This window comes from Fringilla coelebs, assembly GCF_963513975.1.
Source record: "Fringilla coelebs genome assembly, chromosome: 23".
In the NCBI taxonomy this organism is placed as follows: domain Eukaryota; kingdom Metazoa; phylum Chordata; class Aves; order Passeriformes; family Fringillidae; genus Fringilla; species Fringilla coelebs.
The window spans coordinates 1,465,538-1,490,664 of record NC_140049.1 but is presented as its reverse complement, the minus strand read 5'-3'; the positions used below and the strand labels follow the sequence as shown (position 1 = coordinate 1,490,664).

The following is a 25,127-nucleotide window of genomic DNA, read 5'->3' as shown; positions in this document are numbered from 1 at the left end:
CGGGGCGGAAGGGGCAGGACCGGGATCGCGGCCGGAGCCGGGGCCGTGGGGGGGTGAATGGGGCCGGGAGGGGCGGAGGGAGCCCGGGCGGGTGTGGTGGGTGTGACGGGGTGTGATGGGTGTAACGGGGCGCGCCGGGGGTGCGGGAGGGATGGCGGGGTGCGGGCGGTGGTGGAACGCCTGTGTGTCCCTGAGTGTAGGATGGGGTGTGGGTACCGACAGCTGGGACACCGCGAGCAGCGTTTGGAGGGGTGGTGGTGACACACCAACCCCTCTGTCACCCTGTGGTTGAGGATGCCACCCCCTAAAAGTGTTCCTGAACCCGGGGGTGCTGCGGGGAAACACAGGGAAGGTTCTGCCACGGCCAACCCAACTTTTCCCAAGCAAACCCTGCAGCAGTGATGCAAACTAGAGCAAAACACAGCGGGATGCGGCATCCTGGTACCCAGAATTGGGGTACCCAGCGTTACCCAGACAAGGGGTTACAGGGGACACGGCAGCTCTCATAGTTCTGGCTGGAAATCCCAAGAAATAAAATATGAACCTCAGAACTGCTTGAGCCAACCCATGAACAAATAATTTTAATGGTTTTTTTCAGCAGACTGTAGTTTTCTCGGAGCTCCACAGTCTCCTCTCTTTGAAGTTGAACAGATACAGTAAACACAACAAATATATGATACAACCCATCACAGCTGGATTAAAAAAAATACACAAAAAAATATAATACATAAAAAAATGGATTTTTAACATTGTGGACTGACGCAGCTCTAAAAATGGTGATTGTAACCCTGGTAAGCTTTACAAAGTCTTTAAAAAAATAAAACAGTACTTCATGTGAAATTCATAAATACACTGGAGGCGAACGGAGGGGCTGGGGGAGTTGAGAAAGTGTCTCTGGGATCATGACTAAACCCCAGCCAGGGCTGCTGGGGGCACCAGTCTGTGTGCGTGGGGTGCAGTGTGAGCCCTGGGCTCGGTGCAGGCAGCAGGGATGGATGGAGGCACAAACCTGTCCAGTTAACAAAGAGCTTCATCCCCCATCAGGGCTGGGAGTGGACATGCCTGTGTTTTATGGTGGGGGAGTTTTGAGTTTTCATTCCCAGAGTTTTAGATCAGTGAGTGAAACAGAAGGAAAAAAAAAAAAAAAACCAAACCAAAAACCTACAAAACAACAAACATGCTACATATGAGAACTTGGCCCAGCACAGCCCTGGCATGGTTTCCCAGTGCCTGGCCTTGGCTTTTTCCCTCTCTCTTTCCCTCCCTGCTCTGTCTGCCCTGCTCACAGCAGCCACCTCAGTCCAGTCCCACCACTGAGCCCTTGGCCTGGCACGGGGCAGGGACAGCTCTGCTCCATCCCACAGGGATGGGTGGCTTTTCCCAGCAACAAGAGGTTGAGGTCCCTGTGCTTCACAGGACATGTGGAATCAATGCAGCAGCCAAGGTGCTTTCCTGAGCTCTGGGGCTGTTCCTGCTCCTTGCACTGGCAGCACAGAGCCTAAATCTGCCCAGTCCCCCTCCCAAAGCAGCTGCAGTGCCCCTCAAAACACTCCTGCCCTCCTTCCCACTGCCTTCACTCCCCTGCCAACATGAGAAACCCATCCAGACCTGGCCACCTCAGGCTCTCTGTCCCCCTGCCAGCCTCCTGCCACCCTGCTTCCTGCCACCTCTGTCCCTCTGTGACCCTCCTGCACTCTGAGGTTGCTTTCCCTAGACTTTGCCCTTGCAGTTGCAGCCTCAGGACTGGGCACTCTGCCTTGGCTTACTTTGGGCTGCAGCCACAAAAATACCTCCAAGCTGACCCAGTCCCTTATCCTGGCACTCCTCCTGTTCTCTGTCCCCTCTCTGTCCCTGTCCTTTCTGTCCCAAACTCTGCCCACTGACAGCTTGGCCCTGCACTGCTCAATTTGTTTTTCCCTGCACCTCCCTGGCCACTTCCCACAGGATGCAGGAGAGTGGATGGAGCAGTTTGGAACAGTCATTGCAGAAAAAAGGCAAAAAAAGGTGAACGAACAAAAAAAAAAAATCCAAAAAAACCTGAAACAAGGAAAATGTACATATACAAAATAAATCAGGCAACCTGCCCTCACTGCTCTCTACTCATGACTCCTCAGCAAGTGACCACAGTGGGGACACTGAGCCTGAGCCACCCACCCCAAGTGCAATTCCTGAACACAGCACAAGGAATCCCCCACAAATCCCAGCGAGAGATGGAGGCATCCCAAACCTTTCCCTAAACAAGACACTTCCATGCAGGGTGGGAGGGAGCACCTGGGCACTGCAGAGGGCCATCAGCCTGATTACAAGCAGGGTGTCTTTTTAAAAAGTATTAAAAAGCACTTTCATTTGGGAAAAAAAAAAAAAAAAAAGGAAAAAAAGGAGCCATAAACCCCCCCTGGTTTGCATTGTCAATGCCCTCATGCCCTACTGCCACTGGCTCCCAGTGCCCCAGCTGGGCATGGAGAAGGGGCATCCCTGGGGGGTGGCAGCGTCCCCCTCCTCCACTCGGCCCTGCACGTCCGTCCCCATGTCCCCCAGGCTGTGCCACGCGGTGCCAGTGCCACTGTTGCTGCCATGCCAGTCAGTTTCAGACCTGGCATGGTGCTGCATCCTCCTGGCCATCAGTGCTCGCTGCTCTCCTCTCCACTCAGGGCTGGGGCCACTTCTGAGCGAGGCTGGGGTGAAAGGAGGGGTCCTTCTCTGCTCCCACGTCCTGCTGCTGCTGCTGGTGGCACGGTGGGATCCTGGCCTTCATCAGCAACACCGAGGGCTGCTCTCTCCCTCTCCAGCACCAGATGTGGGTTTCCTTTCTCCCTACACTTCCTTTCCCATTCTTCTCTTCTTTTTCTTTTTTTTTCTTTTTTTTTTTTTTTTTTGGTAATTTTATTTATTTATTAAAAAAAAAAAAAAAAGAAACTGTTCCTAAGTAGAAAACATCTGCGATCACAAGTCAGTCTTTTTTGGCTATTGTTTTTGTTTTTCTTCCTCCTCCTTCCTCCTCTCGTCTTCAAATGACTTCTCACAAGGCAACAGGCACAAAGGGTGGCTTTTCTGCAGGGCCCCCTCCCTCCCCTGCACGCCCCTCGTGCCCCTGCCTGTCCCAAGGGCCCCTAGTCCTTGACCAACTTGTACACGTGGTGCTGGGCGCCGTGCTCGCTGGTGGAGACCTCGAAAACGAAGGCAATGCAGAGCAGGGTTTCCTGGGTATCCCTGTTGGTAACAACCTGCAGCAGAGCAGAGTGTGTCAGGGGAGTGCTGTGCCCGTGGGCAGATGCTGTTATCTGGGGGGCTGCATGGGCTTAGGCAAAGCCACCTTGCACCATGAAAAGATTTGCCACCCATTATTTGTGGGGTCACACAGGCAGTAGCACAGCCAATTTAATTGCACCATCAAGATTTACTACCCAGTTTTGGGGATGCTGCACAGGCTCAAGAACAGCCCAAACTCTACCACCAAAAATTTGTCTGGGGGAGGTTGCATTGGCTCAGGCCAAGCCGCTGCATTTGCACCACCAAAAACTGCTACAGATTATTTGGTGAAGTCAAACAAACTCAGGCACAGCCAATTTAATTGCACCATGAAAATTTTGCTCCCTATTATGTAGAAGACTTGTCCAGCCTTGGGCACAGCCACTTTGTTTGCACCACCAAGATCTGCTCCCTGGAATTCAGGGTCTGTGTGGGCCCAGGCACAGCCAGGTCTATGCGGGGCCAGCAGGGTCGATGCAAGTGCGGGCTCCACACTCCTGGTGGGACACACCCCCTGGAAAAGGAGGGGAGGTACCTGCAGGATGGTGAAATTCTCCAGGACACTGTTCATCATGTACTTCTCTGGGAGGTGCTTGAGTTTGTGGATGAAGTTGATCATGTACTCGCACATGGGAGAGCGGTGGATGCGGTAGACGAACCGGCCGTTCTCCAGCCGCGCGTACTCCGTCTGCAGGGGACAGCCAGGGTGAGCAGCTGTCCCACGGCTGCTGGTGGGACGTGGCAATGTCCTCTCCCCTCCACCCATAAACATGGTACAGGCACCCATCTGTCCTTCACCCAGCTCTGGGATTTTCTCCATCCCGGGACCTGCCCCGGACCAACTCCGACCCCTTCCCGATGCAGTGGGACACGGAACTCACCTCCACCTTCTCCACGACCTGCTTCCCAAAGGAGCACACCTTGGTGGAGACTGTGATGGTCATGTTCTCTGCACTGCTGTACTGGCTGCTGACACCATAGAAGGTCCCTGGCCCGTCCTGGATCGTGCTGTTCAGATCCGCCTGAAGAGAGGAGAGGGACAGAGGCTCCCATGGGGCACCACCACACCCAGCTCTCGAGGGACAAGGGACACCAGCCTTCAGAGCTGCCCAGGGTGCTCCAGCTCTGCCACAACGAGCCTGTAGCTCGAGCACAACCCTCCCCACCCAACCCTCCCAGCAGCATACCCAAAACTTGACGAGAAAGAAGGAGTTCTGGGGCCCACGCTCATAGAGCTCCTTGAGGCCGCCTTTCTTCTCGGGGAACTTGTCGTAGATCTGGCGGATGTCCACGGCCTCCAGCAGCGGGTCGCTGTACGAGGGGTTCGTCTGGCCGATGTGCACGAAGAGGTGTTTGCTGTACTGTAGGGAGCGGGGTGGGGACAGCAGCAGCACAGGTCAGGCAGGAGCAAGATGCCACCAGGCACGGGGATGGATGAGCACCATCCCGGGCGGGCGGTGGCACAGGGAGGGGACAGAGGGGACCGTTACCGTTTCGGCGTCCCGGGGCACCTCCATGAAGGCGGAGTACTCGAGGAGCCGCAGCTTGGAGGAGGCGATGGTGCGGTCCTGCCAGACCGGCACGGCCGAGGCAGCTGGCGGGAGCGGAGCCAAGGGCTCGTAACCTGGGGCAGGGGGAGGGGCACGGGGGTGGAGGGGCAGCCAGGAACCGGGGTGAGCCCCCCGTGCAATGCTGCTGCGTCCCCCACCTCCCATATCCACCTCCCACCCAGCACAGGGTGGCTGAGACATGGGGGTGAGCCCCCCCTGCAATGCTGCTGCATCCCCCATCTCCCATATCCACCTCCCACCCAGCACAGGGTGGCTGAAACATGGGGGTGAGCCCCCCCTGCAATGCTGCTGCATCCCCCACCTCCCATATCCACCTCCCACCCAGCACAGGGTGGATAAAACATGGGGGTGAGCCCCCCTTGCAATGCTGCTGTCCCCACTGCATCCCTCACCTCCCACATCCACCTCCCACCCAGCACAGGGTGGATAAAACTTGGGGATTACTGGGTGGGAAGGGACTGGAGGGTCGTGCTCACTGTGGAGCTTTTTGCTGGATTTCAACCCAGGCTTTTCCCCCAGTAGAGCTGGGGAGGAGACACAGGTGGGTGGCACCATGCGTGGGAGGGGACAGAGGACAAACTCTGGCAGGGACCCTGGGTTCCCTCCAAGGGGGTAAGGACATGACTTACTGGCTAGTGATGGAGGCATGGGTGGCTGGATGGGGTAAGCTGGTTGTGCAAACGGTTTAATGCTGGAAAGGAAAAAGAATCATCAGGTTACCAAGCCTGGGATGCCCCAGCCCCTTGCCAAGGTGGGGTCCAGCTGGTGCCAGGTGTGGAGGGGTCTGTACTTACTCCTGAGAGGGTCCAGGCTGTCCTGGGATAGGCCCACTCCAAAACTGGGAAAACAGCACAGGGAAGAGTCAGTGGCTTCTGACTGTCCCCACTGCCAGCATTTCCCTCCTCACCTGCTGCAAACAGCAGCAGGGAGCCCTGCACTGCCACCGCGGCTGAGAATGGCAGTGGAACATCCCCCTGCCCCGTGTGCAGCCCTGGCGTCCCCCCCCAGCCTGGGATGTCCCCATGGGGGAGCGTGGGGCTGTCCTCACCCTGGGGGCAGCAGAGAAGACGGCCTGAGGAAGAGGAGGGGGGGGGCTGAGCTTGTTCTGCAGGACGCTGGCGGACACGATCTGCGCCGAGGACATGGAAGCCATGCTCTGCAGAGCCTTATCCTTCGAGACCTGGTCCTGAGGGGAAAAGGGGGGACAGGGGGGAAGTGGGCTTACAGGGGCAGAGTGAGCTCCCTCGTCCCAGCGTGCCTGACAGGTTTTGTAAAGTAGCAGCCAATCCCACAGCCCAGCCAGGGACCGGTGCAGAGGGATCCCCCCACCCCCTCTCAAACATTAATTAACATCTGAAGCTTGCCAATATCCTCTGGGCAAAAGATGATGGGTCTGGAAAATGCCCCCTCCCACTGCTGCTGGTGGCCCTCCCCCCTTGGGGATGTGAAGGGTTTTGAGCCCCTCCACTGGAGAGGGCATAATGCAATGGGGAACAAAAGGAATTTCAGACTCAAGATCAACTTACCAAGTTCATGGCCTGTCCGCAAAAGAAAGGAAAAAAAAAGGTTAGAGTGACATGGGAACCTTTGGGTACTCTGTACACCTCCCCTAAGTCAGTGCAGGTGTCAGCTGGGGCAGAGTTAATTTTCTCCACAGCACAGGCATGGGGGTGAAGAGAATTAACTCTACCCCAGCTGAAACCAGCACAACTGGGTCATCACCACCCCGACCCTGGCTCATCACCACAGCCCAGCCTGGGGAGTGAAGCCCTTGACCTGGCTGGTCAGGGGATGCACACTGATGCCCAGGCTTAATCCCACCAGGAATAGGAGGCTGAAGTCCCCCACCCACTCTTTTAAGAGGTCACTGTGGTGAGCCAGGCCTGTGCCTTTCTTGGCTTTTTAATATCCTCTACAGCCTCCTCAGAAGCCTCCAGTGCTTGTGCTTGGGGCACAAAGATGAAGAGCTGCTGGGATGCCCTGGGACTTGGGCACCAATTCCCCCACAGGCACTGCAAGGAAAACCCTGAGCTCACCCCCTGTGCTGTGTGTGCACTGACAGAGGAGACCAATTGTTTTTCCTTCTGCTCCAAAAGTCACAGCACTGCTGGGCAGGAGCTCCAGGGCTCCCAGGTCTTGCCCGGAGCAGGGCTGCTCCTCCACCTGCATTGCTGGGACACGTTCATGCTGGTCCCAGAGCACACCCTCTGCTTTCCCTCTGAACCTTCCCCAGGGATCAATGCTTCATTTATTTTCACCTGGGGCAGGGCAGAGGGCGGGCGTGCAGCCACATGCCGGGAGCACGAACACACACCTGACTGCAGCTCAAAAACACAGATCCTGCTCGTGGCTGCAGCTCAAAACCACAGATCCTGCTCGTGGAAATGTCTTCATCCCACAGGACATGGGTCACCCCACAGTGCTGGCTGAGGGCAGGGGGCTGCCTGCACTGATCTGGAGAAGGGATGTTCTGTGTCCTCCAAGTATTGTTCAGTGGGATCTCTGCCCTGGCTGCTCCATGCCAGAATCCTTCAGGGAGCATGGCTGGGGATGGAGAGCACAGCCATGGACCCCTGGGGTCACTCCTGCCTCCAACTTCCCCTTGTTCTGCACTGTGCCATGTGGCAAGGGAAGATTTTATTTTACTTTTGTAAAGGCTTCTGCTGCTGTTCACCCTGCTTCCTGCCCCCTCGCTTCTGTGACTGCTCCTCTTGGGGCTGGAGACTGGGTTTAAGGCATAGAAGCCCAAAGGAGCATCCCAAAATAAGTTTCAGATGCTCTCCCTGGTTTGTCCTAGCAGACCAAACCCTGGTCTGGCCATGGGAGCCCTCCTGGCATCCCTCTCATGGGGCACTGGGGTCCCTGCTGAAGGACTTTGGGGGGCACATCTTGGTGGGCTCCCAGGCAGCATGAGCTGGAGTTTATTAAAGCCTTGAGGATGAAAATGCTCCAGCTCTGACAATGCCCCTCGCTGCCAACTCTGACAGGGGCCTGCACTGCCAGCCTCAATGCTGGAGATGGACACAGCACCCAGGAGAGGGAGAGCTGGTGATGCCTTTGGGACCTCAAGGTCAGCAGGCTGAAAGATTTCCTGGGCTCCCACTCACACAGCAAGGCAGCAAATCACCCCTGGGGCTACCCAAGGAGCTGCTCCCTGGCGTGACAGTGCAGAGATAACTGAGGCACACGGCAGGAGCTGGCTGTCCCCAGTGGGTGGCTGTGCACTGAGGACCTCTCTGTCCCCCACCTCGCATCATGTGGGTCCAACCCAAGCAGGGCTTGGTCCTTTGGTGATGCCCTGTCCTGGCCATGCCCCCCCCATCATCACCCTCCCCACTGCCACCACAAAGTTTGGCGGGAACAGTTATGGAAAGGTTAGTTGGGCTCCAGTTAGGAGGAAGGAAAGAAGGAAGGAAGAAAAGAAAAGAAAAGCCAACCAGAAAAGAGAGAGAGAATGATCCATTTTTTTCTCACTTGGCTCCCTTGGCTCCTGGCACTGTGCCCTCCCTCCCAGCAGCATGGCCCCAGCTGGACCTGCTGCCACTCACACCCCTGGCAGTGCTCACACCCTGGTGCATCACAAGCCACTGGGCTGGCACCTGCAGGGACCCCTGGGGCCCTCCTGCTTCTGCCCACATCGCACCAGCACCTGCTCTGAGCTGGGTCAGCTCAGCTGTGGAGGGGAGCGGGCCTTGGCACACCTTGCTTGAACCTCACTTTGCCTCACTGCCTGCCCTGGGGAGCCTTTCTGCCTGTGGGAGAACCCCTGATGGCCCAAAAGAGGGGGCAGCCCTCATACATCACCAGAGGAGGGTTTAAACCCACATCTCCCCATGGCAGAGTCCTTGCCTGGATGCAAGGAGGGGATCTGGCACCACATTCACCCTCCTGGAGGAACGAGCAGAGCTCTGCTGCCCCTTCTTGCACTTCTCTCTGGGCACCCCACAACGATGCCTGTAAAAACCATCTGACCCAAGGAGCCAAGTGAGGGGGAAGAAAAAAAAACACCAAAAAAAGAGAGGTAAAACAGGAAAGCAAGCAGCACACCGCAGAGCCGAGTGCGTTAGTGGCCAGCGGGCGGGGGCCAGGCGAGGCAGGGCGTACCTTCAGCTTGGACTGAATCTCACGAGATTTCCGTCGGGCAAGAACCTGCAAGTGGCTAGAGACCTGCAGAGAGAGAGCAGAAGGAGAGGGGGAACAGCAGAGCCGTCAACCAGAGGAAAGGAGGAGGAAGGAGAGGGGCTGCCCATGCTCACAGAGACACCGCCGCGGACACCTGGGCAAGGGCGCCAACGTACCTTGATGCCAACCTGGTACTCCCGCACCTTCTTCCGAGCTAGAACCTGTATGTGGCTGGACACCTAGGGCCCGCCACGCCGTTCAAAAGGAAAACACAGAGAGAGTGAAGATCCTGCAGGGCAGGCTCTGTCCCCGGGGCAGGGAGTGCAGGAGAGGGGCAGCGCTGTGGCTGCTCCCCGAGACGCTGAGGGTGCTGCGCCCGCCAGGAGCTGCAGGAAGGAAAGCGGTGGGGCACCCTGGTGCTGGCCGATGCTGGTTTGTGCCCACCCCAGGATGGGGTGGAGCTCCTTGGTGTAGAGCTGCTGCAGTTGAGGGGGGTCCCCATTTAGCACCTCTTGGGGATGGACAGACAGACCCTGCCAGCATCATAAGCCTGGCAGGTTTGAGGTGCTTCGGGTTACTCGGTGGGGCCTGTGGGTCCAGGAGGGACTGGGACATTGCCCCAGGGCTCCTGCTGGTTTTGCATGTGGGAAAGGTGAGAAAGTTGGGGTTTTGTGTCCAGGCTCCTGTAAGAGCAAGATCTAAAGAAAAGGGGCTGATGTCCAGGCAGTAAAGGCACAGCATGGCTGGGGGCCCAGCCACAGGAAGGGTGGGTGTCCATGCACCCACAGGGCTTGAGGGCTGATTTTGGCAAAAACCTGCTCCCACCAGTGCCAGGCTGTCCAGGAGGAGACACCAGGCTGCCCAGGAGACGACTGCACAGAGAGATCAATGCTGTGGGTTCTCTCTCCCATGCCTTTCCCGAGTCCCCCCAGAGCATCCTTCCCCCTTGGAGGGGGGGCCCAGTTAAGTCTTTAATCCAGAAATGAAGTGCTGCTTGGCACTGGTCTGAACACAAAACCAGCAGCCAGACCCTGGTCCCTCTCCTTTCCAGCATAAGTCCTGGAGGAATGACCTCTGCCGTGCTAGGGACCAGCGTCCCTCTCTTGCGGGGACTTGTGGCATGGGACTGTCCCAGAATCAGTGTCCCAAACCCAACCATCTCCCTGTGGTGGGGGATGCTCCCAAGCATCCAAGGCCATGGGCTCTGTTGGGATGGGTGGCCTGGCTCCCAACTCCTCAGACAGGTTTGGTGAAGCAAGGGCTGTGTGCTCCTGCCCTGTGTGCCTGCATCCCTGCCTGCCCCAGCATCCAACCAGGCAGGGCAGTGAGAGCAGGGCAAGGGCTCCGTGGTACCTCCAGCCCCACCAGGACCAGCACCACAGCTCCACACAGCCCGTCCCTGGATCCCTGGCTGGCATGGGGGTGCCTTGCTCTCAGCCCATGGGGTTTGGGGTGCCTTTGCTGGGGCACCTGGCACAGGTGGCATAAAGCCTGGCAAGGGGCAGAGATAGGAACGGTTCCCAGACCCAGAAGGCGCAGCAGAGAGACCCATGCAGGCACACAGACACACACACACTGCCCAGAGAGAGTCTGGGGGCTCCTGCCAGCCACAGGGCCACCCCAGCCAGGTGGGGGGCTGCATGTCCCCACACCCCCCGTTTCAAGGCATCCTGGGACTGAGGAAACCCCAGGGGTTTTGTGCTCACAGATGAAGCTCCTCGCAGAGGATGGGGGACCTGCTGGCAGCAGCAGTGGCTGGAGGAAGGGACACAGATGACAGTGGGACATCTGCTCCCCTTCGGGCTTACCTGGCACCGCCTCCCACCCCACCCCGAACCCACCCCAGGAGAAAAAGCAGAGCAACGCCTCACCTGCTTCCTCGTCCGTGTCTTCCCCGTTCGCAGCTTGATGTAGCGGGCGATCAGCTCGTTACGACCTGCGGGCAGAGCCTGGGGTCAGCCCTGGCACACGGGGGGCATCGCCCCGGCACTTGGGGGGTACCAGCCCCGCACTCCGGGGGCATCAGCCCCGGCACTCGGGGGGGGTCTCAGCCCCGGCACTCGGGGGGGTCGCAGCCCCGGCCCCGCGCCCCCCGGGCCGGCGAGGGAGGCGCTGCCAGGAGGTGGCGCTGCCGCGACAGCGTCGGGGCGACCTCGGGGACACGGAGGTGGCCACGCCAGGACATCCCCCCCGCTGGTGGCTCCCACCCCGCTGCCTCCCCAGCCCCGGGGCTCAGAGCGAGGTGACAGCCACCAGGACCCCCGCCACAAACCACAGAGCCCCTCAAAGCCCATGGCAGCCCCCAGCAGAGCCAGCGAGCCCACCCCGGGCAGCCGTGCCCGCAGGGGTCCCGGGCTGGCCCCCCCATCCCGGCACCCCGCTTCCCGTTCACAAGCCGTGCTGGCCTTTCCACCAGTATTTCCTAACGTCCTGGTCTAATTCGAAGCAGAAGTTGCTTTTGCGCCACATTTCAGGGGCCAGCTGTGGCCAATCTACGTTCAAACGTCAGAGCAGCTGGGAGCTTTCTTCTCCCGGCCCCGGCCCCCCCGGCCCCCGCCGCCGCCCCCCCGCGCACGGGGGCAGCCAGGCACGCCAGATTTATTTTAATGGACCAGATGGTCGCGGTTGGAACTTGTCGAAATGCCCTTGGAGCGGGTTTCGGCTTTAAAAGTAAAAAATAAAAAAAAATCCCTTAAAAAAAAAATACACCCCCCCCCTCCCTTCCACCCCGATTGGCCCCCTCCCAGCCCCACAGCAACTGGGCCCTCCTGGGGGTACACACATGGGGACAGACAGGGCCAGGTGGCACGCAGAGACAGCTGCCCCTTGGGGTGCCCACGCCAGGCAGGAGCTGGTGGGTGGGTGACAAAGGGGGTACCCCTGGCACAGCCGGCATGGCACCCTGGTGTCACCCTGAGGCACAGCTCGACCCCTCCTTAGCACCTAGCAGGGGCCAGGTCTGCAAGGGTGTCCTTCAAGCCCAGGTGAGATGACACCTGCAGCAGGGACGCTGCTGCTGAGCCCCACTTTGGGGGTACACCTTCAAACCCCCCCCTTGCGAGCCCTGCTCCTGAATCCCATCCTCTGCCCCCACACCCTGCCCGTAGGAATGAAATATGGGGAAAAAATACAGGAGAGAAATGTGGGGCCTTTGGGGACTCAGTGAGCCAGTGCCAGCCCTCGTGCCCAGCATCCAGGGCCAGCACCTCCTGCACCCATCCTGCCACACACCGTGCCCAAGGCTGCCCCCTCGCAGCCATCCCTGTGCCCACGTGCCCTGTCCCTTGTCCCTTTCCCTGTGATTCATCTGGACCGTGCCATTCCCTCCGAGAGGGCACGTCCTCCTCCAAATTACCACATTCCCCAAATTCCTCTCCCCTGACACCACCACGTGAACCAGTTGGACAGGCTGGGTTAAAAATAACCGAGTGTGTAGCAAGGCCCAGTGTGCCCGTGCTGGGTCCTGGCTCCCCGGCTCCCACCTTGCTTTGCCACCCCCACAGTGCTGACACCAGCATGGCAGGAGCTGGCACCACCCTGGGCACCCATGGAACCCCCAAAAAGAGGGGTGGGGAAGGAGAGCAGGGGCACTGGCACACCATAATGCCACATGCTGGCATTGCCTGTGCCGCCAGTGCCCCTGGTACTCTTGGTAATGCCAGCCAGGGGTCCTGGGGGTCCCAGTTGGGAGGTGCTGGGGAAGGTGGGGGGAGATGAAAGGCCAGCAGGGGCTGCTGCCTCTTTAAGCGGCTGCCAGATGTCTCTGAAAGGCTGGAAAAACCGGTTGGGGCGTGCTTCGAAGGGCCAGGCTCCCGGCGGCACTTCAGCTATTCCCAGAGAAATCCAAAAAATGCATAGGCTTGGGAAGCCCTGTGCTCCCCCGCCTCCCCCTCGGCCCGCTCCTCCAGCAGCCCCCATGCCGTGGGTGGGGGCCCTGGCAAATGGGGTGGCACAGGTAGCTGGCACGGGTGTGGGGACAGTGGCATAGTGCTCTCCAGCCAGCCTCGTGCCTTTTGCCCCTCTCTAGCGGCACTGGGGGAGCCATTGCTGTGACAGCAGCATCTGGGCAGGTGAATTTTGGAGGCTGGGGATAGAGATGCCAGCCCTGGTCCTGCTGTCACCGTGGGCTGCTGGTAATACTGCAGCCTGCTCCTGACGGCCACTGGCCTTTGGGGGTGACATCACGGGATGTGCAGGGCAGGAGGTACCAGTCCCTCCCCTGGCAGGGATAGCGAGTTTGGGAAGATGCCAAAAATGAGGCTGACACTCCAAAATCATCCCCCCAGTGGGGCTGACCAACAAAATCACCAAAAGCTGAGCTGGGTGCGGGTGGCTCGGGGTGGGTGAGTGACCCTTGCCACAGGGTGCTCTGGCCACCAGGTCCGGTTAGGGGAGGTTTGTGGAGGCACAGGGGAGCAGGAGGGCTGGGGCTGCCCTGGCCCTGCAGTCCCGTGCCCGCTCCCTGCCCCACGGCTTCACCAAACCAGTCAGTCCGGCAGGGCCGAGAGAGGGCGGGAGCGGGAGGGAGAGCCAGTGCCGAGGGAGGGACACAGGTCACCGCCACCTCCCCAGCCCAGCCCAGCCCCAGGATGAACCCGAGCCAGCTGCTTTCGGGGTTGGGGGATGCTCGAGGGCCATACCCCAGCATGGGTTTGGGCCAGGAGGTTTTTCAGTTCAGCCATGCCACCCTGTCCCACTCACTGCTTCCTCCCTGCCCCAGCACTCACCGTACATCTTGCCCTCATCTGAGAGGATGATTTTCCTCCGGCCGCAGGGTGGGTAGATCGCCAGCGCCTCCTGGAAGCTCTGCTCGATGTCTGGACTCCACACACCCTCGGCATCATTGTCCAGACTCTTGTCCATGCCGTCCTGGCCATCTTCCCGCCCCTCCCCAGGGCTGCCGCTGGCGTTCCAGCTGTTGGACGCTATGGTGCTGGCTGCTCTGGGCTCCGACCCTGAGCCCCCACGGATATGGGACAACCTGCTGGGACACAGGGGACACCTGTCAGAGCCAGGAAGCCTTGCTGGGGCATGGGGTGCAGTGACAGCAAGGTGCCAGGTCTGGTCCTGGCCCTTGCTCTGTTCTCACTGTCACTCAGAGCAGCAATTCATTGTAAGGCATCAGACACACAAACAGGCTTTCCTTGGGGGCAGAGCATGATTTCTATGAGTACCCCCAAACCCAAGCCACAAGTGACCACCCAGGATCCACTCAAAAAAAGTCTGGGAAGGAAACTGCCCCCAGCTACTGTATTACCCATACAAGGAACTTGGGCACATGGTGTTTATGGCTGACACCTCGGGACAGGGTGGCAGCAGCCCCACAGCCTGTGAACCCTGACCCTGCTCCAGTACCCACTGCCAAACACCAGTCTCTTTGGGCAAGCTGGCCCAAAAAACACCCCTAGGCCCCAAAATCCCAGCTCCACCATGCCTGGCAAAGGCAGAGCTGGGATTTGAAGGGCGATGCTGAGCAGCTCCAAGCCAGACCCCACTAATGGGAACCAGGTGGCCAGAGCCATCCAGCAGCCCTTCCCCTGATACCAGGAGAGGCCCCCCACCCTGAGGATGCTCAGCTAGGGCCCCGGGCCCTCCCCAGCTGGTGGGTGATGCTGGGGAGCCTTCAATCCTCCTCCTCTTCCTCCTCCTCCTGCCCAGCTCCCAGCGCAGCGTTTCAGTGTTTTGCAATAACATGTTTGGCGGCAGCTGCCGGCGGTGGGAGCGGAGAGGTGTCTCCTGCGCCGCCGCGCTTCCCGGACGGGCTGGGAGTGTACAAAGGTCTCCGGCACAGACATCTCCTTTTAAAGGAACTGCTGAGCCCGCTGGCTCAAGTGCGCTGCGAGGCCTTGCTCGCTGCCTTTTTTTTTTTTTTTTTTCCTTTTATAAAAAAAGAAACTTAGCCCCCCCATCCCTCCTCTCTCCCTCGTCGCGATGTGATGTCAGCCCCTCCGGTCCCGCCGCCCGTCCCCCCCGCCGCCGCTCCCCCTCTTGCTGAGCACTGTGGCCAAATAAGGAGAACTGGATTGTAGGATCGAGCCAGCCGGCCAAGGCAGGGATGGCGGCAGCGCTGCCGGACGGGCCAGAGGCACCCCGGCCGTGCCTGCTGCTGCCGGCTCCGTGGGGCAGCGGTGCAGGGCCCAAACCCCGCAGGGTTTTGGGGATGGGAGGGCAGGGGACACAGGGATGGAGAGTGTGGCATATAGGGACAGGCCCAGGGGGACCCTCACTCCCCATTACAGCCCAGAGCATCAGGGCTCTGTCGAGTGGGGTGCGACTGCCTCGGTGCTGAGCCCCCAGGACCCCCAGACATGGGGGAACCTGAGACTCCTCAGCTTCTGCAGCAGCCTCCAAAGGCCTCAGACCCTACAGCAGCCCCGTGGCAAACCCACACCCCTCAGCACTGTGGCAGCTCAGGAGCCCCCAGAGTCACAAAATCTCAGTGCCAGGGACCCAGCAGCACCCACAGAGCTCCACAGGGCTGCCATCAGCTCACCCTAACGGGAGAAAGCCCCAAGAGCCGGTGCCAGAGGGTGACTTTACAGGGACTCAGCAGAGCCCCTGCCCTCCCCAGCTGATGGGTGTTTTGGGGGCCAAGGGAAAAGCTGTAGGGCTGGGAGCAAAACCACCAGGGGCTGGCTGCACCCCTGCAGGCAGAGTGCCCAGTGCCCTGGGTCACCGTGCCAGGCACTGCCTGCACAGGCAGGGTGACAGCTGACCCCACACCCTGCCTGTGACACACGTGTCCCCCTCCCTTGGAGGTCCCCAGCCCCCTCCCACCCCACTCCCCCTCCAGCAGGGAAATCCCAGCCCAGCCTTTTCAGGGAAGCTGGGAGAGGAGGGAGGGTGATGCTGGGGCCCCGGCCAAGGTGCGAGGAAGCAGCTCCTCCTCCTTCTCCTCCTCCACCGAACCTGCTTCTGGCCAGGCGAAGACATTGGATTTCCTGGAGGGAGGGTGCATGCACCGCGCTGACGCAAGGCACGGCCGAGTGCCGCTCCACCCTGCCCTTACAAAACACCAACAACAGCAGCAATTAGGGAACCGGCACGGCTGGACGGCCCGCGGAGACCGCGGCCAGACCTGCTCAGCACAGGCAAGGGGACCGGACCTGCCAGAAAATAATGTCACCGGCTCCTGCCTCGCAGCTGCTCCCCAGGGAGCAGGGCAGGGAGACCACCCCTCCCAGAGCACGGGCACCTCCACAGGGTTTGGGCATCCCAGGACCACTGACCCACATCCCCAGGGGATGCTTGCCCGCTCTGAGGATGCTCATCACTCATAAGTGGGGATGGTCACTGGCACCCAGCCGAGGAGGGTGTCCCCACTTCCAGCTCACTCGCCCCTCACACCCTGAATTTGTGGGGGGCACAAGCTCCAGCCCACGGCTTTATAGGGTGACGGAGGGGGCTGCACCCTTGCGAGGTCCCCCAGTGGATGTGGTGCCCGGAGCAGGAAGGGGAGGATGCCTCCAGGGCAGGATGCCTCCAGGGCAGCCCTTATCTCCCTTCGAGGTCAAGGCTGCCCAGGAGATTGGGACAGTGTTCCCATGGCTCCCAGGGCTTGGCCCCAGCACCAGGGGCAGGGGATGTGAGGGAAACCTGGGGCTTGAGCAGGCAGCAGGCAGCCACCCTGTTGGGAGAGCTGCTTGGGGCTGGGGACGCTGCTAGAGCTACAGGGAACCTCCTAAAACCCTGAAAAAGCTAAGGGGGATGCCAAGAGGGAAGAGCACCTGAGAAATGGGTGGTTTGTGGTGGGTGAGGGAAGGAAATACTTTGGATGCAGCATCTGTAGTCAGAGAAGCACCATGGGCACGCTGTGAGTGTCAAAAGTCAGGAGCAAGGCGCTGCTGGATCCAGCACAACCAGCTGCGATAGGGATCGGGTCAGGGACGTGCAGGGTGGCACAGGGGACAGCACCTGGGGCTGGCAGCACGGGGACATTGTGACATGGGCAGAGGTGCCCGCCACTCCCACACTGCCCCCATGAACCCAGACCTTATCCTTGACCCACACTGCCTAGCTGGGGACAGCATATTCCTCTTCCCCAGCATGGTCAGCCCCAAAAGCATCATTCCATCTGGTGCACCATGAGGCACGCTCCCAGCAGCCCTTGCACTGCCCCAAACCCTTGTGTCCCGCCCAAACTGGGACAGGGGTGGTGGCTGTTGTCACAGCTTCTCCTCAAACCACCTGGATTGGAGGGCACGGTCACCAGCACTCGCTCCAGCAGGGGGATTGCAGCACAGCACGTCCCCAGCTGGCACTGTCCAGAGGGACAAGGTGTGGGGCAGAGCAGCCCCGAGGACCCCTTCTTACCTGGGGCTGCCCAGGTGGCAGGGGACACTGGGACAAAAAGACTCTGCAAAGGTACTGGGGACACCTGCCTCCATCCTGCCTCCCCATGCAGGGGGCCCAGGGCAGCCAGCCCTTCTCCCTCCCCCCTGCACCCAGACCCCACGGCAAAAGGATAAAAGTTCATGACAAGCCTGGGCAGGATCAGCACCGAGCAGCTCAGCCGTGCATGGGCCCAGTGCCGCCTGCATCAGCCCCGTGGGGGAACACGAGGCTGCTGTCACCCCCTCCCTGTCACTGTGACTGATGGCACCCACACTCTGGAGGTGAGGGGGACACGAGGCCCCATCCTTCCTGGTGCTGAGTGTGCAGCCCCTGCCAGGGACTGCTCTGTGAGACCTCAAAGCTGGGGCTCTAGGGCACCCCAGCTCCTCCTGTCCTGGCACACTGGGGCTCAGTGAGGGCACAGCTGGCACTGATTTGTAGGCAGGTAGAGGCTTTCACTACCGTGCCCCTCATTTCAGGCAGGGGAGCGCTGGCTGGAGCCGTGTCCCTGCTCCTGCCTCTCCCCACCTGGTGACACGGCCAGGAGGAATGCTGCCCACACGGTCACAGCTCTGCAGAGCCCCCTGGAAGGAAACCCAAAAGCTGTGGAGCTCCTGGGGGACACCGGCAAGACCCCAACACAGCAGAGAAGATGCTGCCGCGTCCAGCGCAGTGCCCAGAGCGGGATGCTCTTGGCTCTGCCAAGGATGACCCTGCAGCTCTTCACAGGAGCCCCACATCCCTGGCACCTTGCCCAGGGACCCTTTGGGAACACCGTGCCCCATTCCTGCAGGGAAACACCATCCTGGCTGGCACACGGCTGTCCCAGGGACAGCCAGGGCTCACCGGGGCGGGTGGCGCGGCACGAGGGCGGTGAAAGGAGGTTTGTTTACATTGTGCTCCTCTTCCAAACAGCTCAGGCTGCGGCGAGGGATTCCCTGGCTCGGGGAGGGAGCAGTGGCCACCCCGCTCTCTCCCACCCAGGTTTGCCCCTCCTAACTGGCCACGTCCTCTCTGAAGGGTCCTCTGGCACAGTCTGGGGACCCGGACGGTGGCAGAGCCCCCAGTGCACCAGGCCAGCTCCCCATGAGACAGCCCAAGTAATTTCCTCCCCTCTATCACTTCCTGTCCCTTCCGGCTTGGCGGGCGGCTCAGGAAGCAATCGGAGTGAGGAAACCGCAGGAAGCCACGTGGCAGCATCCCACCAGGGTCAGGAGAACTGCCAGGGCTGCCCCAGGCTCCCCATGCCCCCCAGCTCCAGCTGGACCCCAACAGCCAAAGGGTCCCTCAGCTCCCAGCAAAGCCCTGAGCTGGCAGGAACGTGGCTGGTCCCTGCTCAGCCATGCGAGGTTGAGGGATGCTCAGACCCCTCATCCCAGGGAGCTGTGGATGAACAAAGAGAAAATGGATTTGCTCCCAAAATATTTGGGGTAGAGAGGAGGAAGGGGATGAGGCAAACCCTGGGCACAGCTCCCTCCTAATGGCAGAATCACGGGCATCCAAACCAACCTCTCCATCCCCTCCTTTTCCCCAGTCCTGGCAGGGTGGCACAGCTGGGTTTCGCCTTCTGCAGGACCTGAGCCGGTTTTGCTCGAGTCTTCAGGCTCAGGACCTGAGGGCAGAGGACAGACGGACACTGTAACCCGGCGTGCCTCCCTGGCCCAATTACGCTGCCCTGCCCAGCCAGGACGGGGCGTTTCACCCAGCAGCGCATAAATAGAAAGCTTTTAGAGCATTAATTGCTCTCTCTGTTATGAAACGAGCAGGATGGAAACAACAGGGTTGGAGTTGCCTGCTGGGGATGGGCCACCCCCATGTTGTCCCGTGACACCCCCAGTGCTGGTAGCCCATGGCACAGCCAGTGCTGGACACAGCCACATTGGGGATGGCTGAATTTGCCAAAATATATCCATTCCAGGATGTCTTCTCCTCAACATCACCTGCAGATGAGCTCTGGGTGATCAACAAGTCCCAAGTCCTTGGGGACTCTCAGCTTGTCCCAAGAGGAAAACAAGAGTCTCTGGTGTCAGGGGAGCATTAATGAGGCCTGGGTCAGGCAGTTCTGTGCCTGCAGTGGGACAGTGCCCTACCTCTGGGGACTGCCAGGCATCCCAGCGACCCCACCAACCCTCTGTCCTGCTCCTAGGAGGAGAAATGCCTCCACAGAAGAGCTCCAGGTGCTGCTGACCCCATTTTATGCCATTGCAGCAGAGCCAGGGAAAACATCTCCCAGGGGACACTACCAGGCAAGGAGGAGGAGGAGAAGGAGGAGGAAGGCTGCAATGAATTTCACACCTGCCCCCAGCCGCCTCCGCCCCCGTGAAACCCAAGCCTGCCCAGGCAGCAGCTGTACCCACTGCCTGCACTGTGGCACCCGCTGGAGCCCAGGCTTAGCACCAACTGCCACGCTCAGCTCCCAGCCAGAAAAACCCTGTGGGATGGGGGTGTGAGAGCTGACTGGGGGGATCAGCTCCTGACACACCGGGCAGAGTGGCTGTCAGGCATCAGCACCCCAGCTGAGACACGGAGATGTCCCTGGCTGCCAGTCTGACACAGAATGTGACACTGCACTGTCACCCGGCCACTGTCACCCCTGGGGGGGGCACGCTTCCCTGCCCTCCTGCTCGAAGCAGTGTGCAGCTGAGGTCCTCCTGGAGCTGCAATAGCGGGTACAGGCTGCCCTGCACAAACCCCCTCAGTGCCTTTTCCCCAGAAAGGGATATTTTGATTTAGCACCATTTTGCTGCCACCACCCCAGACAGTCCCAAATCCTCGTGCGTGCCAGGAGCGTGCTGGGAGCCCGTGGCAGCTCATCGCCTTCTCCCAGCATCTCCTGCCCCTGCCCGAGCCCAGAGCTGCAGACGGGCACAGCGGCTCCAGCTCCCGCAGATTGAAAAATTGCTCTGGAATCCTTGGGGAGGAAAACTGCTAAAAATACATGAAGGCAGTATTCTTGGTAAAAGAAGGAGCTCCAGCGAGGAGCATGGCCCAGGAGTGCCAGAGAGCCCAGCACTGTGTGTTAGACCCCTGCCCCGCATGCTGATGTCCAAACACCACAGCTGGACCCTGACAACTTTGCACTGCCACCCCGGCAAGGCTGCAAGGGGACACAGCAGCCACCCCATGCAAGAGCTGGAGCCCAAACTCGTGCCATAGCTGGGCACAGGTGCTGGCAAGCACGGAAAGCAGAACCCTGCCCAACTCATCCGCCGAGCGCGCCGGCACAAAGCCGGGCAGGGAAAAGCAGGGTCTTGGACCAGACCTTCTCTCCCGGACTGTGAAGCTCCCAGATCTTCCTGCTAATAAAAACCCGACGCTCGGTTGGGTCGGGAGCTCGCATGCCTGCGTGCGGGTGTGCTTCTTCCTAAACCCGAATTGCCTAAGCCGGCGGGGGGGAGGCAGGAGCTGGCTGCCTCTGGGGGAAGGGCGGGCGGCGAGGAGCTGGCATGGGAACGGCAGCCCATCCTCCACGCACCCGCGTCTGTAAACTTTGAACATCTTCCGGAGAGAAGTTAGTGGCTATTGTGAACAGCTGGATCTAATTTTACGAGGAGCGAGGAGGAGACAGTTGTGGGGAAATAATAAGGCTTGGCGCTCACAGGCGAGGATCCCCGAGCCCGGCCAGCCTTCCTGCCTCCACCGCACTCCGCCGGGGGAGCGCTGGCGAGACGGTCACGGCGAAACTGAGGCACGGAGCAGCGCGGGGCTCGCCCGCCTCCTGGATAAGGCGAACCGAGAATGCGGGGCTTTGCCCTGGGGTGTTTCCCCGGACCCACCGCCCCCCCAGCAGCCGGGACATCCGCACGGGCACGGCTCTTCCTCAGAGCACCAAGCTGGGCTGCCAGCGCGGGGCCCCCCTGCCAGCCCACGGCAGCATCTCCAGAGCCAGGGTCACCCCGCGCTCACTCTCGACGCTCGTGGGCACCGCGGTGCGAGTGCGACACCTCCCTCCAGCCGGCTGCTTCCCCTGAGGCTCTGCCCACCTCCTAAAATTAGCTGCAGCCCTGCTGTCCCCTCCCCGGCCACCCCCCGCAGCCCGGGGAGCTCTGCCAGCACACGCTCCGGGTCCGTCCCGATCCCCCGGCAGCAAAGGGGGAAGGGGACCGAGCAGCCTCCTCCATCACTCACACCTCGCCTGCCGCCCGGCAGCCAGCGCTCCCCGGGAGCAGCGCAGTCCCGCAGCCACCGCAGCGCCTCCGGCTCGCAGGAGTGTGCCCGAGGGTGAGCTCTGGGTCGGCTTTATGGAGCAGGGACCCAGCACAGCCTCTGACACACCCAGCGCCCCGCAGCCAGCGGTGGGCACGCTGGGGTTCGGTGCTGCCGTTGTCTCATGGCAGCATAATGGGGGACGCTGGGGGTGTTGGAGCATCACATCTGTTTGGGACAGGATGGGGGAAGGAGTTCCATCGGGATTTGTGTTGCCAGGAAGGGACGCGCCTCGTGCCATCCGTATTTCCCCAAATCCTTTGCCCACAGGTACAGCTGCGCCAGCGTAGAGCCCTGTGTGAACACTGTCACCACAAGGCCACCATCTGCCAACCCCAAGAACGAGACCGTGGGGTTCATGGCCCGTCACCTCCAAAGGGCTCAGCCTCATGGGCTCATCAGGAAACCCTGCCACGAGCTGCACGGGGAGCCCAAAAGGAGCACCAGCACCACACGACCCCTGCTCCCACCACCACGGCCAGGCCAGCGGCTGACCGACACCACGAGGAGCTTTCCCGGGGCCCCTCGCTCCCATTTCACAGGCGGGGAAAGCTGAAGCAGCGGGAGCTGCAGCAGCATGCCCAGACCCGCAGCAGGATCCGGACGTGCGTTATCGCGCAGGGGGGGCCGCTCCTGCCGCGTGCCCGCTGCAGGCTGGTGCGGGGCATGGCCCCGCCGGCTCACCCCATCATTACCTTCCCTCCCTCCCTCCAAAAAAACATTTCATAAGTCGCCACGTGACGGTGGCAATAGCGAACGCCCATGCGCTTCAGGTGCCTGCCCCAACCACAACACGCAGGTGCCTGGGCTCGGCCGCCGCGGCTCCCGGCCTGGCCCCCACCCCAAATCACACCTTGGACAAACAGCCGAGAAGGTCAGGGCACGGCCTGGCCGCTCGGCAAATCCCCCGTGGATGGAAACTCCCAAAGTCAAGGGTGGTTGGTGCTATCCCATCCATCAGTGGCGCTTAGGGTGATGTAAACACTGTGGCTGTCCCGCCAGCCCCTTGCCACAGCCATCAAGGATTTAATGAGAGAGGGAAGCTCCCAGAGATGGGATAGTTTTTACAAAGCATCCGTCCAGTTCTGTGATGGATGGAGAGATTCCAACCTACGAAGAGCCTCAGGATGGCTCTTGCCACACAAATCCCAGCAGCACCCCTGGTTAGGGTTTTCCTACCCCTTCTCGCCTATTCCCTCCCATTTTCCACTCCCACAGACAGAAGAAGAGGTACGAACGCAGGAAAACACAATTTCCCTCCCCAAAAACAGCCCAAATTTGCCAAGTTTTGCCCTTTCTGGCTGCATCCAGCCTCACCACCAAGCTCACCTGCCACCAGCCTCGTGCTCTCTGTGTGTTTGATGGGAGCTGCGCGGTTACTTGCTTTTTAATACATTAATTATAGCTGATTACCACTGCCACCCCCACCTCCTCAGTGCCATGACCTGCTCACACACCGCCAGGAAAAGGCTCCTTCCTAGGGCACAGTGCCAGGGCCACCGGGACTCGCCTCCCAACCCACTTGGTGGTGGCAAGATGGGGATTAAATGGTGATTAAAAGGAGATGCTGTTTCTGATATCATGATAAACAGCCACCGCTTGTCATGGCAAATGGATGCAAGTCCCTTTTCTTGATGGAGCTGGAGGATTCTGCTTTGGAGGAAAGGGATTTTAGATGTGGGACAACTGCTGGAGGGTTATGCTGTCCAAAATGCCCTGGTTGAAACATCCCTCCACTCCCCCCAAAGTTTCAGCCACCACGGGCAGGACAAGGCTCCTTGAAGTACCTGGGTGCCATTTATAGAAGGTGGCTGGACCCGCTGCTTTCAAAGGGTTATTCCTGTCAGAAAATCCAGTGTGGTGCCAGCCACAGGCCCACAGTGGGGAGGTAGCCGGGAGCTCGAGGTCCCTGGGGATGGCAATGTCCCCCTGTGCCACCCAGCTGTCAGGAGTAGCTCACCCCACAGCCATCTGTCTGCAGACTCTTCCCATGGGAATGCTGACCCTGTAACAGCCAAGCAGGGGCAAATCCAGCGCCTTCTCCCCACGGGACAGTCATGCTCATCATCTCTTGTGGGGCAGTGCTAGGGCACTGCCACAGTGACCGTCACCTGCCCTGCCACCAGGCTCCCAGCCCCCTTACCCATTTCTCTTCCAGCTTCACCACTGAGTGACCTCAGCAAGCCATCACCGCTCACCCGCTTTGGGGACCCTTTTTCTCCCAGTCTTGGGGGAAATGACCCCCAAGGGCTGAGGGCTGTGAGGCCACAGAAGCCCCAGCTCCAGGGGGTGCATCAGCCTGGCAAACCCCAATTCTCCACTCAGCATCACGAGCACCCTAAGGCCAAGGGGAGGCTGGCAGCCGGGCTGGCAGGGCCCCCCAGGGTGGCCGGGCACTGCCAATGCCCTGACTCACGACACGCACGTACCCGCGCGGGGTAAAGCGATAGGAGGGGAGAGAGGATGCCGGAGCCCAAAATACCCTGGCGTGCCTGACACAGGAGATTATCGCTTCGCTGATGGGACCATCGCCCAGCCCGGCTTGTCCCGGCTCCCTGCAAAGCACCAAAACCCCCCAAAATCTCAGCCTTCACCTTTCCCCCTGCCACCCCATGCCAACCACCCAACAGCAGTGAGCAGCTGCAGGGTGCCCGCCACACCAGCCGGGCCGCCGGTATCATTTCCAGCTGGTTTCTCCCCAAACTGGTTTTTTCTCAGTCAGTAGAAGCCAAATGTGCTGTATCGGGCCTGAGCGGTTTCGGGGGGTTGGAGGTGGGTGGCTCTGCGAGGGCTTGGCCGTATTTTCCTTCCAAGGGGGTTAAGGGGAAAAAAAACAACACCAAACCCAAGGAGGGTGTAAAAATAAAATAATAATAATAATAATAAAGATGACACACTGCTGAAAATTATACATCTAATTGCCGCCTTGTTAGCAAAGCACCTCTATGACGAGGCACAAAGTGTTTAGCATACAGTCAGTGCATGGTCATCCCCTACATGCGTGTGACACACATGTAGCGTGACACGCGGGTGACCCCGCACCTCACCCGCGACCCTCCCGCGCCGCTTCCCCGGGGGGCTTCGGCCGGGGCGGGCAATCCCCGTCCGCAGCGTCCGGCGCCCGCCCCGAACGCTCCCGACGTGCGGGCACAAGGCCCCTTTGTCACCCCGGGGATGCGCCGCGGGGGGACTCGGCGGGGACCGGTGCGGGGGCAGCGCAGCCCCGACGGGGCGGGAGCCCGGGGACCCGACGGGGGGGAGTGAAAACAGCCCGACTGTGCCCCCCAGGCACACACCCCTTGTGGGGAGCCCCGGGGGGAGGCACCGAGCTCCGGCTGGGGGGCGAGCAGGGCTGGAGCGACCCCGCCGCCCCCCGCCATCCGCCGGGGCTCGGTGCAGGCGGAGGGCTGCGGGCCGGGAGGAAGGAGGGGCTGGAGGAGGAGGAGGCGGAGGAAGGGGGGTTGGGAGTCTCTTCCCGGCGAGCGCTTACCTGCTCCGTGCTCCGGAGGGGCTGGGCCGGCCGCGGGTGCCGGGAGCGGGGCCGGGGCCGGAGCGGGGCCGGGGCCGGGCCGGGCCGGGGCGGGCGGCAGGAATGCGGGGAGCGCGGCGGGCTCCCGGGTCCGCGCACGGAGCCAGGCGCAGGGA

The 25,127-nt window shown here is 60.6% G+C and overlaps 1 protein-coding gene across 4 annotated transcripts; it reads right to left on the bottom strand.

The window, feature by feature from the left end:
* Positions 1-552: 552 nt before the first annotated feature.
* Positions 553-25,127, bottom strand: TEAD3 (TEA domain transcription factor 3). 4 transcript variants are annotated; one of them, XM_084220466.1, is made up of 14 exons: positions 24,973-25,127; positions 13,670-13,926; positions 10,814-10,878; positions 9,119-9,181; positions 8,925-8,987; positions 6,347-6,358; positions 5,869-6,006; positions 5,615-5,658; positions 5,450-5,511; positions 4,740-4,873; positions 4,437-4,610; positions 4,131-4,271; positions 3,785-3,937; positions 553-3,224 (listed from the first exon to the last, which is right to left on the bottom strand). In XM_084220466.1, exons 2-14 carry the CDS (start codon positions 13,803-13,805, stop codon positions 3,111-3,113), a joined length of 1,299 nt encoding a protein of 432 aa, XP_084076592.1. In that variant the 5' UTR covers positions 13,806-13,926; positions 24,973-25,127; the 3' UTR covers positions 553-3,110. The 4 variants fall into 4 exon arrangements, with proteins under 4 accessions (XP_084076592.1, XP_084076593.1, XP_084076591.1 ...); XM_084220467.1 differs by having other exon boundaries at positions 13,670-13,923; XM_084220465.1 differs by having other exon boundaries at positions 4,740-4,843; positions 24,973-25,095.